This window comes from Ailuropoda melanoleuca, chromosome 9 (genome assembly GCF_002007445.2).
Source record: "Ailuropoda melanoleuca isolate Jingjing chromosome 9, ASM200744v2, whole genome shotgun sequence".
Taxonomy (NCBI): Eukaryota; Metazoa; Chordata; class Mammalia; order Carnivora; family Ursidae; genus Ailuropoda; species Ailuropoda melanoleuca.
In genome coordinates, this window is record NC_048226.1 from 29450792 (window position 1) to 29463397 (window position 12606).

Sequence of the window (12606 nt, forward strand, 5' to 3'; positions counted from 1 at the left end):
CAGGGATCCAGGTGAGCCTCCCACCCTGTGCTGCTTGAACTCTTCCCTCTGAGCTCCTCCCCCCCAGTCTCTAAGCCCATCCTCCTCTGGCTTCCCTCCCAGGTTACACAGTCACATGTAGGGAGCTTCCTGGGGCCAATATCTTTACCTCAAGAGTAATGTGAAGAGTATGTGATGAGCCAATCCTTCCCGATGCCCGTCCCCTGACCCCATGAAGCATCTCCCTCTCCTTGGCAGTGACCTGACCCTCATGCTGTCCAGCACGCCAAACCCGTTCTTCTGGTTTTAGAGGGATGTCACTTGGTCTCATTCATCAACCCTATGGGCTTTGTTCTTTCATTTTCATTCAATCTGCCAAATGTCCTGGGAGCCAAAGACTAGGCCCTAGGTTTGCACACACTTAAAAAAAAAAAAAAAAAAAAAAAGGACAAGTTTTGTTACCTTCTGAGATATTAAATAACTAAGACTATTCACTTATTCACCCTGACCTTTCCCCTAGCAAATGCCAAGGAGCCCCGGCAGGGCAGAAAAACCTAAGGGCAGGAACCCTCTTTGGCTTTCTTATACCCCTCATGGGTCCTGGTAGAAGCAGCCCTGGGATTAAAACAATCTCCCACACACTGGCGAGTTCCTGAAAGGCAGCTCTGTGCTTAGTACCCTGGTTAAGACCCCTGCCAAGAGTTTTTATATCTAATATTTAAAACTGAACTTCTTTGTGTGGTGTGACCAAGGCTTGGCCAGACCTTATTCTATAAGCTGTCTGCATTTGCCCGGCATTTAAAGAGGTTCCTTCTTGAAACCAGTTGGCAAGTCTAGTTTCCTTTTCTCTGCTGATGATACATTAGCAATTCCATCTGGGGTTCCTGGAGAGTCAGGGAGGGGGAAATGCAAACAGATTTGGGAGTGATACCTCCACATCTACTTTTTTTTTTTTTAAGATTTTATTTATTTATTTGACAGAGAGAGACAGCCAGTGAGAGAGGGAACACAAGCGGGGGGGAGGGAGAGAGGAAGAAGCAGGCTCCCAGCAGAGGAGCCCGATGCGGGGCTCGATCCCAGAACACCGGGATCACGCCCTGAGCCGAAGGCAGACGCTTAACGACTGAGCCACCCAGGCGCCCCTCCACATCTACTTTTAAGCCTAGTCTGGCCCAGGCTGCCTCTGAGGCAGACTACCAAAGGGACTTGAAGAGAAGCACTTCCATAGCCTTAGGATGAGACAAATCCCATGGCCTGAATTTCCCCCTCCAACCCTATCTCTGGCCTCTACCTACTATCACCAGGAGCCAGTAGCACCCCCTGCCCAAGTCTGACAACCAAAAAGGTCCCTGACATAGTCCAGTGTCCCTTTGGGAGGCAAAACTGCTCGAGTGGAGAACCACTTCTTTACAGGATTATCCAACAGAACTCTGCAGTGATAGAAACATGTCGCACCTGTGCCATTCAGTACAGCACCACTGGCCACATGTGGCTACTGAACATTTGAGGTGTGGCTAGTGTGACTGAGGGACTGAAGTTTTGGTTTTATTTCATTTTAATAATTTAAATTTAAATGTGGCTAGTGGCTACTGTATTAGATAGCACAGCTCTGGCATATACAAGTAAAGGAGAGCCCCAGCTGGAATCCCCAGCTGAGTGGCCCGAAAATAGCAGGTGTTTCTAGTAGGGCAGGCAGTGATAGCCTCACAGGAGGCTGAGGATTCTAAGAGGAAGCACCTGCCATGACTTACGCTGCTACAAGGCAAGGCACCCAGAGCTGTGGAGGTTCAGGCCTCTGGACTGGCACACACAGCAGAGGCCCCTGACAGTAAGCTGACCAGTGTTGACACTGGCCGTGCCCAGAGCCGGGGAACCAGCCAAGAAGTTGACACGAACCTGAGCATGGGGGTGGTGGGTATACTCTAGGAAAAAGGGCTCTTGGTACCCAGGGCAGTTAGCACACAGGGTGGGGAGCTGTGAAGGAGACAGCCTCCTTAACGAATCCCTGAGGGTGTTCCAGCTGGCTGAGTGGGTGTCCCAACTCATAATGTTCCAGTTCATAATGATGTCTTGACTTTTTTAAAATAGATTTTATTTACTTATTTGAGAGCGAGAGAGAGCACAAGCTGGGGGGGCGGCAAGTGCCGGGCAAAGGGAAGGGGAGAAACAGACTCCCCACTGAGCAGGGAGCCCCGCGAGGGACTTGATCCCAGGACCCTGAGACGGTGAACTTAGCCGAAGGCAGACACTTAACTGACTGAGCCAGCCAGGCACCCGATGTCTTGACTTGTCAAACATTTACTGAGCCTACATATACATGGGGGCCACAGCTGGTAAGATAGGAGCTCTGCCCTCAGCAAGGACTCAGTCTAGCAAGCAGGTATGGTTTATATGACCTTGACCATGAAGCAAGGCAGACCAGGTAAGAGTCCACAACATTCTGGGAATTCTCATCCTCACAGCCATGGTCAGCCTGAGCAGAGAATGCCTATGCTCAAGATCTGAGTTCCTCAAGTTCACTTGCTGACAGGAGTCAAGAAACCTGGCCCCAAGCACCAGTTCTGCCAGCTAACTGGCTGGGGGATGGACAGGCAGGTTTCAGGCAAATCCTTCCTTCTCTGGCCCTGGTTTCCCCGAGCCATTTAAACCACATGGCCTTCAGGGGCCCATCCAGCTCACTATGCCATCCCAGCCCTCTTGCCCCTTGCCACCAGGCTCTGTGGGGAAAGCCATTCTCCATCAGCCTCCCAGTGGGCCTCATGGGGAAGCTGGTGTTCTGGTCTCAACAGCCCTTCCTGCCATTCGAGCAGGACTGAGCTGCCAATCCCTCTGTGACCTTCCCCAGCTAGAGAAAACTCTTAAGAATGGACCTCGAAAGGCAGAGAGCAGAGCCCACTCTCGGAGCTGGCCAGGGACGGAAGGGGCTGGCCAAACCAGCAGCCACCTAAATAAATGTCTCAGAGCAGTACTGTTGAATGGACCCATTTCCACAACAGGACCACAGGGCCAGCAGGCAGCTCCCGCCCAGAAAGAAAGGAAAACCTCAAACCAGGCATTTCTCCTGCTTCCTTTTCTCAGTGAGCATTAAAAAAAAAAAAAAAAAAGGCATAAAGTTACAAAGAATGTTCCATAACTTTCCCACCAAGAGTCCCACTGACTTTAAAAATAAATATACACAGAGGTTAAAAAATGAAGATTGAACAGAATGATACAAAGCGCAAGTCTCCCTTCCTGCCCCCATTTCTGCACAAAGGTGAATACCTCCAGAGGAAAATCTGTAGGCCGAACTCGGATATGTGAACATATAAAAGGAACCATACAATATGCAAGTGGTCAGCAAACTTTTTCTCTAAAGGGCCAGATACTATTTTCAGTTTTGTCACAACTACTCAACTCTGTAGTAGCAAGACTGCAGTCATGGGCAATACTTAGATGAACATGTGGCTGTGTTCCAATAAAATGTTATGGACACTGAAATTTGAATTTCATGTAATTTTATCTATCTCAAAATATTGTTTTTAATTTTTCAATCACTTAAAAAATGTAAAAACCATTCTTAGCTCACAGACCATACAAAAACAGGTAACGAGACCAGATTAGGCCTGTGGGCCCCTGTTTGCCAACTCCTATACCACGTTCACTTCATCTATATCTTGAGGACTGTCCCGCATCAGCACCGAGATCCAGCCATTCTTCTGAACCGCTGCTTTCACCCATCGTGAGACTGGACCCAAAGTGCACCGAAGCACTCTTTATTCTAGGACGTTTTGTTTCCAGTTTTGGTTTTGTTTTTCTTTGAAGTGATAAACAGGGCTGTAATGAACATCCTTGGACATATGGTGAATCTGTACCCTAAAGGACTCAGTCCTATGGGTGAATCAAAGGCTATGAACACTTTCTATCCCTCCAGACATTGCCAAATGGTCCTCCAGAGAAGGAGAATTTACTTCATACGGCATATGAGTGGGATCTTCTTTCCCTTACCTTGACAGTGGTGAAGGTCCTGGCAGGCATTCTAGAAACTTAACCTTTGGGGCATCTGGGTGGCTCAGTCTGTTAAGCATCTACCTTCCACTTAGGTCATGATCTCAAGGTCCTGGGATCAAGCCCTGTGTCAGCTCCCTGTTCAGCGGGGAGTCTGCTTCTCCTTCTCCCTCCATCCCTCCCCCATGTTTGTGCTCTCTCTCACTCTAATAAATAAATAAAATCTTAGAAAGAAAGAAAGAAACAAACAAACAAACTTAACCTTGTCCTGTCAGCTCCCCAAATGGGAGACTTTCTACTCCCTCAGAAATCCTCTGCTGGCTCCAGCCCTGAGGACACCTGCCCGGCAAAAGCAAGAGAGGCGTCTTCTCCACCCAAGTGAGAGGGTGCTTGGACAGAACTGCCACCCAATTACATGACAACTGTGGAACTGTAAACACCGTGATGTTCCTGCACCCCAGGACCTTCTCTGAGGCTGCCTTCGGGTCCTATTCCTTTTTGCCCTCACCTCTAGAATCTTCGCCCACTAGTGCCAGAAGAGGCCTTGGAGACAGATCATTTCAGTACCCCATACACACTTCATTGCAGGGCTAAGAAGACTGAGGCCATAAAGAAGACCTGAGTTGTCCAGAATCCCAGCAGGAGAAATCCTCCATGCTCGGCTGCCTCCCTTGAGGTACTGCTGGCCCGCACCATCCAACTCCCCCCCACACACAGAAAGTATCCCAGGATTCTTGGCAGTGGCCACTCTGCCCGACTGCTGGTGTGTGAGTCATGAGGCCAAATCCACCCCTCTCCAGCACCCCTCCACAGTCTCCCTGGTCTGGCTCTAGCCAACGGCTCTCCTGGGATACCTGGATACACTGGTGAGTCAGGAATAGAGGCCTACCTTGGGACGTTGCGAGTTTGGCTCCAGACCACTGCAATAAAGCAAGTATTACAATAAAACTAGACAAATAAGTTTTTCGGTTACCCAGTACATATAAAAGTCACGTTTATACCACACTGTAGTCTCTGATATGTGCAATAGCATTATGCCTAAAAAATGCAACACACGTACCTGGAGGAGTGTTGACAACACTGACTCCATGCTGGACTCTCCATCTTGTTCGTGCCCGAGCAATGACCTCCCTCCAGGCTACGTGTTTCAGGCCCTGTGGTGGTTAATGTCTGCCCTGACCAGAATGCAGGAAGGTTTGTTCTGACCTTCCCTCAAGTGGGGCACAGACGGCACCGCGTTAGAGAACGACTCTTTGACTTCATCGCAATGCCCTTCCCTCTATAAAAGCTGGACGCTGAGGTCTGGACTCGGCAGAGAGCAGCCGTGCAGCGCCTGCACCGTCATCCACCCAGCCTGCCTGCCCTCCCACTCACCGGCAAGTTCCCTGAATAAATTTCTGTCGTGGTATGGAGTGGCTCATTTTTCAGTCTCAAAGTGCCTTCTCAGGCTGGAGGATGCCTTCCTCTTCCTCCCCCACTTGTAACAAACCTTAATTAAAATTGCGGGGCCCCTGCGTGGTGCAGTCGGTTGAGCGTGCAACTCTTGGTCGTGATCAGGGTCGTGAGATCCAGCCCCATGGTCTTGAGACTCTCTTTCCCTCTGCCCCTCCCCATTCCTCTCTAAAATGAATAAAAATAAATCTTTAAAAAATAAAGCAGTTTATTGCTAAAAAAAAAAAAAAAAGGCTAACCATCATCTGAACCTTCAGCAAGCTGTAATCGCCGATCACAGATCACCATAACAAATACAATAATCAAAAAGTTTGAAATATTATGAGAATTACCAAAAGGTGACACAAAGTGAGCAAATGCTGTTAGAAAAATGGTACCAACAGACTTGCAAGAAAACTCAGTATCTGCAAAGCGCAATAAAACGAGATACACCTGCAGTCATGAGCCAGATCTGTAGAATCACCCAGCTCCCTGCAGCCCACACTCAGCTGCCTGTCTGCTGGCCACAATCCAGAAATGCCGAGGGAGCTCAGGAAAGCCCATGTGAATCCATGATGCAGGCAAAGAGCTGAGAAGGACCGTTCCAAGGGACAAAGATTGCTCCTGGGGGTGACCCAAAAAGAGGGCAATGGGGAGATCAGTACCATCAGGGAATGTGGGGAGACCACAGCGTTGGGCCAAGCAAGGATCCCCCTCTGGTTGCCAACACCTCACAAGGACTCCAGCAAGCAAACCCAGGCTCCTTGGAGAGCTGTTCTACCTGCAGGATGAGCTGGCCAAGAAGTGAGAGGGCAGCAGGCCCCTTCACAGGAGCAGATGGACGGTGGCTCCCACAGCTTGTCCCACATCGACTGTCTTGCCAACCCCAACAACCCCACCACGTGGCTGGCCCAAAGGACATGACAATGGGAAAGGAGAGGGTGAAGGACAGGAAACAAACACTGTTAAGTGTTTCTGTGTGCCAGGAGCTGTGCCTAGCTGCTGGCACAGGACAACAAACTTTGATTTGTGTCCCCTCCCCAAGCTGTGACAAGAGCCTGGGGGGATGGGTGGCAGTAATCACCTTTATTCTAAATGAGAAAGGCAGGCTCCAAGAAACTAAGTCCTGGAGTCCTCCCTCCTAGGTCAGTGCCCTTCTGGCTGCCTTTCAGCTTGACTCCAGCCAGCGAGGGAGAGCCAAGTTCCCGTTCCAGACAAGGCCTGTCCCCCTCAGAAGGCCAGGGCCTGGGGTGGGCTAGAGAGCCTCCCCACTTCACACCACCTTTTCCTCACACCCCTGTAAGTGCTGGCTGCAAGGGATGGCAGGAAGCGGGGGAGCTGCCATTTCCCCCAGCTCGGAGGCTGCCCATCTGTTTCCTAGGATAGGACGCCCTGCCCCCACCCGCCCCCAGTCCGGAAATTCACTTGCTCTGGGGCTATGGGAAAAGGGAACTGCATGGCTCCCTCCCTCCCAAGAGGACAGCCACTATCACTCCTGCAACAAAACTTTCCAGGCCTCCCGTCCTCACAGGTCTAATGAGCCTGCTCCTACCAAGGGTTCTGGGCCGATGGGGGTGAGGGGCAAGCCACAGGTGGTACAGGCCACATGGTACTGCCCAGCAGCACCAGTGCTCAGGAGCGACAGGACCCACCTCCCTTCCCCCTTCTGGCCTGGCTGGCATCCCTGGCTGCCTGCTTCATTGCTTGTCTCAGCATGAGGGGTAGGGTGAGGGGTTGACTTTCTGGGTAGAAGTTTGTGGAAATTAAGGGGAAAAAAAAAAATTTCTCACCCCTGCCGTCAGCCCTGAAATGGTCATCTGCAAGTGAGCACTGCCCCCTGCTGGATACACTGGGTACACGTACCTGTGCCACTGCGTAAGGTACCGGGCAGATAAGGGAAAAAAGCACAGCCTGGGCCCAGCAGCGCACCCAACAAAGTAATGAGCAATGTCAAAGGCAACCTATGACTCCCCACACCTTGGTCAAGATTCTCTCCCAGACCAAACTCTACTCAGACTCCTCTGCGCCACTTTTTTGACTGGGCCCATCCTGGGGTCTGGTCCTTAAGAGCAAGGTTCCTGTTAAGTGGGTTTGGCCACAATCCCCCACTCTTGATATCTGATCAGCCTGGATATCTGATCAGGCTCCTCATCCCTCAACAACCCCCACGTGATGACTGATCACCCTGGCCTGCCTGCACCAAGAATCCTGTCAGGACAGTTTAGCCAGAACCCTCCTTACTCCTGGTATTTCCTCTTAGTAACTTTCCGTCCACGGCCCTCCACCTGCTCCTTGCCTATAAACCCCCATTTTTCCCTGTTGTATTTGGAATCAAGCCCAGTTCTCTGCTGAGGTCTCTTTTCCCTTACTGTGATAGTTTCTCTGAATAAAACCTGTTTTTACCACTTTACTGCCCATCTCAGGTTCTTCTTTAATATATCAAATGAAGGCGCCTGGGTGGCTCAGTCAGTTAAGCGTCTGCCTTTGGCTCAAGTCATGATCCCAGAGTCCTGGGATTGAGCCCTGCATCGGGCTCTCTGCTCAGCGGGGAGTCTGCTTCTCCCTCTCTCTCAAATAAAAAAATAAAATCTTTTAAAAAAAATAATACATCAAATGAGTTGGGTTTTGTTTTGTTTTCTAGGTATTTTATTTATTTAAGTAAATTCTATGCCTAATGTGGGGCTCGAACTCACAATCTGGAGATCAAGAGTCGCATGCTCTAACAACTGAACCAGCCAGGTGCCCCTCATCAAATGAGTTTTAAAAGGAAGGGAGCAATGCCACATGGGCTGAGGCAAGCCAGGAAGGCTTTCTTGTAAAGTGTTTGTGCAGAATTGAAAGAGGCAGAGGAATAGAGGGCAGCACAGCCTGGCAGGGGCCAGGCCAAAGCAAAGGCCACCAGGATGGAGTGTAGGCAGTGGGAATTCAACAGACCTTGGAGACCAGACAAGGAAATGAGGTCAGTACCTGCTGGCTTTCAAACTGTTTAAAGCTTTGAACTTTTCCCGAAGAAGAATCTGCCCCAGGACCCCAATATATAAAAATATATATAAAAATATAAAACGGATCAAAACAGAGGTGCCCCTCACCCCCAATACACTGCGGTGGCCCCAGGCATCTCTGAACACCTAAAGGAGAAGTCTGAAGCCAGAGCCGCAGGCAACGGGGTACCCCTGACATTCTAGGGCATCTGGACAGACAGGACAGCCACGGTGTCTAACGAGGAGGGAGAATAGAGCCGCAGTGTTCAAGACGAAGTGGGGGTGGGCCGCTCAAGGCAGCAAGGGGACACCGCAGATGTGCTGCATTTCTCCCACCGGCACTCCTCCCACACCAGCACCTCGGGGAACCGGGGTCACCAGAGGGGAACCCGCACCCTCCATTCAGCACAGCGTTCCTTTCCCAGTCTCCCCTCACACTCTGCCCACACCCTCTCGTCTAGCTCCCGGTTATACTGCACTGTCTCCTGCTTCCCCTACACACTAATGCACACAGAGGGCTTCCACAAACACCACCATTAACAAGACACCCCGTGCACTGCGTAAAAATGGGCTGGCCCCAGGAGCGACAGCTCTCCACCATCAGACTGCCACGCTGTCTAGTAAGCATACTCACGTCAGGAATGTCCAAAAGCCTAGACACCAGAAGAGGCAACTTCAGGGCGGCAACACTCCCAGTGACACCCACGAGAACATGGAACTGTCTCTTCACCAAGGGTGCAGCAGCCGGACAAGGGGCACTGGATTCCATGTGGGCTCTAATGGCTTCGAATCCCGGGAGCCTGCCAAGACGGGCCTCCACAAGGCTCTGTCAGGACTTAAAATCTAAAAGCAGAATAAGGGGCACCCACTTCATTCATATGTTCGACCAAAGTGTCTTGAGTACCCTGGGCCAGAAGCCGGGGTTACTGAAGGGTGAGCAGTCCCAGCGGCTGGGAACATACGATCTGACGAGAAGGTCAGGTACCATGTCATATGGCCCAGTGTTGTGAAGAAGGTCTGTACCGAGGGCTGTGGCTGCCAAGGAGTAACAGTCTGAGGAAGTCAGAGACCCCAAAAAAGGACACTGAGCTTGAGTCCTGAAGGGCCAGTACATTTCCCAGAGAAAGAAGGAAATAACCATGCAAGAAGGAATAATTTCACAAAGGTGATGAGGCCTAAGAAGGGTGGCAGGTTTGGGGCCCAAGGAGCAGCTTAGGAGTGAGGCTAAAGTGTGATGGCAGGTGGAGGGTGGCAGGAGGTAAGGTTGCAATCAGGTCAAGGGCAGTGTCAAGGGCGGTGAGGGGCAAGGTGAGTTTTCATTTTAGAAAGACAGTGCTGGTGCCAAGGGTGGAGGGGGCCCTCGAGGTGGAGATGGGAGGAGGATGGACTGACTAAAGGGAGTAGCAGGATGGGATGGGCTCAGGGATGCCTGAGAGGTGGTAAACCCTAGGTAACAGGAGGACTTGGGTGACCCACGGAGTGGAGACATTTGCCTTTCTGTCACAGCCCCTGTAGAACAAGCTGGACACCACTCTACAAACCTAAGCCCAGGAAGAGACAAGCATAAAGGGGATGCTGGCCACCCCCATGGGACCAGCTGCTTAGTTCCTTCCTCTGGCCCTCAGATGTTGCTAGGAGTAACCAAGATAATACAGCTGAGGGACACACCAAAACCTACACTCTGCAAGCTGGGCCAGCAAAACGTACCCACTCCATCAGCAACAATCACTGAGGGCCAATGACATTCCAGCACTGGGCAAAGGAATTATGCAAGACACACCTCTGCCTTTGGGGAATCTGTAATGAGTTGAGAAGACAGGAGTAACACCTGAAATCATTTGAGATGGCCCTTCTCTGGGATGCACGTGTCTGGTGATTAGTGATTCCGTTTGTTCCTTGTTTCCTTGCCTCTCCCTCCCCACTTCCCCACCACCACTGCCACCAGCAAGCTCCCTCAATGTGTGACCAGGTCTAATCGCCAACAGCCAGGCACCTGGTGGGTCCTGAAACTCTGCTGGAGGAATAATAAACCGTACCTTCTGAAGCAGGGTGGGGCGTGGGGCACAGGACACTGGCACAGAAGCCCGGCGAGTGCATCAGGAGCCCTGGGCCCTGTCCATGGTTGTGCTCCTGAGCTGCTGTGTGACCTTGGCCCAGGGTACTTCCCTCCCTGGACCTGTCTCTTCATCTGAAAAATACAGAGGTAGGACCAGGTGATCTCTGAAGCTCCTTCCAGTAGAAACTTCTGAGTCAATGTATGAAAGACAGCGGTAAGGGCTCTCTGTACTAGAGTCCTGGAAGATGCATTCAAAATGGACAGAATCAGCAGTGGAAGGGGAAACCAAGGCAAACGCCAAGAAGGACCCTATCTGTGAATCACCCAGTGGCTACCTCCGTGGCTGCACACCCACGGGGGCTTCCTCTTCACTCCAGAGGCTCGTTGGTTCCCGAGGGCGTCTTTGCCCAGTATTTGCCTTCAAGACTCAGGCACGCACCCACATGAGCTGAGGATCCTATCTGGATCTATTATTCCACTCCTGCCTGGAAAGATCTCCCAGAGGCCCAGACCCAGGGATTAATCAGCAGGAATTAAGCACAGACCAGTTCCCTAGAGCAAGACTCCCCCAAAGTTCCATTTGCCAGCTCCGTTTGTCTCTGCTCTACATCAGGGCCTCAGCCAGGACCTTGCTTGCCCAGAGCAGAAATGAATCTACTCTAGGACTTGGGGAGTCCTGTTAGCAACTGGCAGGGTCCAAAGGGCCTATAAGCCAGCCCCTTCCCAGATCAGCATGCTGATTAGCACCCTCAGTAGGTGATGGAGGCACATTCTTGACTCTCCAGGGAAACCTACCTGCCAGAGCTCAAACCCTGACCCTATCCCGCCCCAGCTAACTGGTGCCAGGACAGGGAAATTCCTGCCAAACTAGAGGCTGAACTTCATCTCTGCAGCCCCTAGCCTCCTCTACATCAAGCTGGTATCATTCCTAAGAAAGAGGTTACTGAAAGCAATCAATTAAACTGAGGGCATGGGGCACCTGGGTGGCTCAGTTGGTTAAGCAGCCAACTTGATTTTGGCTCAGGGCATGATCTCAGCGTCCCGGTATCGAGCCCTGAGTCAGGCTCCACGCTCAGCAGGGAATCTGCTTGAGGATTCTTTCTTCCTCTCCCTCTGCTCCTCCCCCTGTTCATGTTCTAATAAATAAATCTTTAAAAAAAAAATACAGGGGCGCCTGGGTGGCACAGCGGTTAAGCGTCTGCCTTCGGCTCAGGGCGTGATCCCGGCGTTATGGGATCGAGCCCCACATCAGGCTCCTCTGCTATGAGCCTGCTTCTTCCTCTCCCACTCCCCCTGCTTGTGTTCCCTTTCTCGCTGGCTGTCTCTATCTCTGTCAAATAAATAAATAAAATCTTTAAAAAAAAAATAAAAATAAAAAAATAAAATAAAATAAAAAAAAATACAGCATGAAGCCATGTTTGGGATTTCAATTACTTCCCCACAGTAGGTGATATAGTCCAAGATTTACTACTTAGCCTGCTGAGCAAGACTTGCTACGGACCAAAGCCTACCTACCTTTAGAGAAAAATGAGTGTGGATTGGGTATTGGGGGTGGGGGACATATGTACTTGAGTAACAGAAAGTGGATAATTTAACCAACATTTGAAAGCAAGGTCAAATTGGTTCAACCTAACAGTCTTGTGAAGTGTGACACCTGGCAGTTGTTTATTCTCAAAAAAGATCAAATCCCAAACCAGTAAGTCTGTTCATCCAGCCAGTTCCTGGTAGAACCATGTACTTGCACAGCCAAGGAAGCTGCAGATAGTGCCTGATTTTTCTGCGCTTTGCTGGACTCATAGGAACTCCTGAGCAGCAGAACGAGTTGGCACACAGAGAGGTTACAAGGGCTGAAGGCTGTGATTACTGAGCCTCAAGCTCCCAGGACACCAGTCATGCAGGTAACCCACAGCCAGAAAAATGGCAGGTTCTCTATCCCTTAGAAAGACAGGACCAGACAGTGGCACCTGGGTGGCTCAACAGGGTAAGTGTGGGACTTTTGGTTTCAGCTCAGGTCATGATCCCAGGGTAGTGAGACTGAGCTCCTGCATCAGGCTACACGCGAAGTGTGAACTCTGCTTAAGATTCTCTCTCTTGGGGGGCGCCTGGGTGGCACAGCGGTTGGGCATCTGCCTTCGGCTCAGGGCGTGATCCCGGCGTTATGGGATCGAGCCCCAC

The 12606-nt window shown here is 50.8% G+C and overlaps 1 protein-coding gene across 8 annotated transcripts in view; it reads right to left on the minus strand.

Annotated features, from left to right (window-relative positions):
* PPCDC (phosphopantothenoylcysteine decarboxylase) overlaps positions 1-12606 on the minus strand; it is a 28291-nt gene that overhangs the window by 14043 nt on the left and 1642 nt on the right. For 7 of the 8 annotated variants that reach the window (XM_019803483.2, XM_019803479.2, XM_019803480.2 and 4 more), the window contains exons 2-3: positions 10412-10563; positions 9010-9218 (exon numbers count right to left, since the gene is read on the minus strand). In XM_019803483.2, coding sequence (XP_019659042.1) covers positions 9010-9144 — 135 coding nt within the window. In that variant the 5' untranslated portion in view covers positions 9145-9218; positions 10412-10563. Of the gene's footprint in view, positions 1-5023; positions 5118-9009; positions 9219-10411; positions 10564-12606 lie in introns of those variants that run through there. The other variant, XM_019803484.2, reaches the window with a different exon arrangement.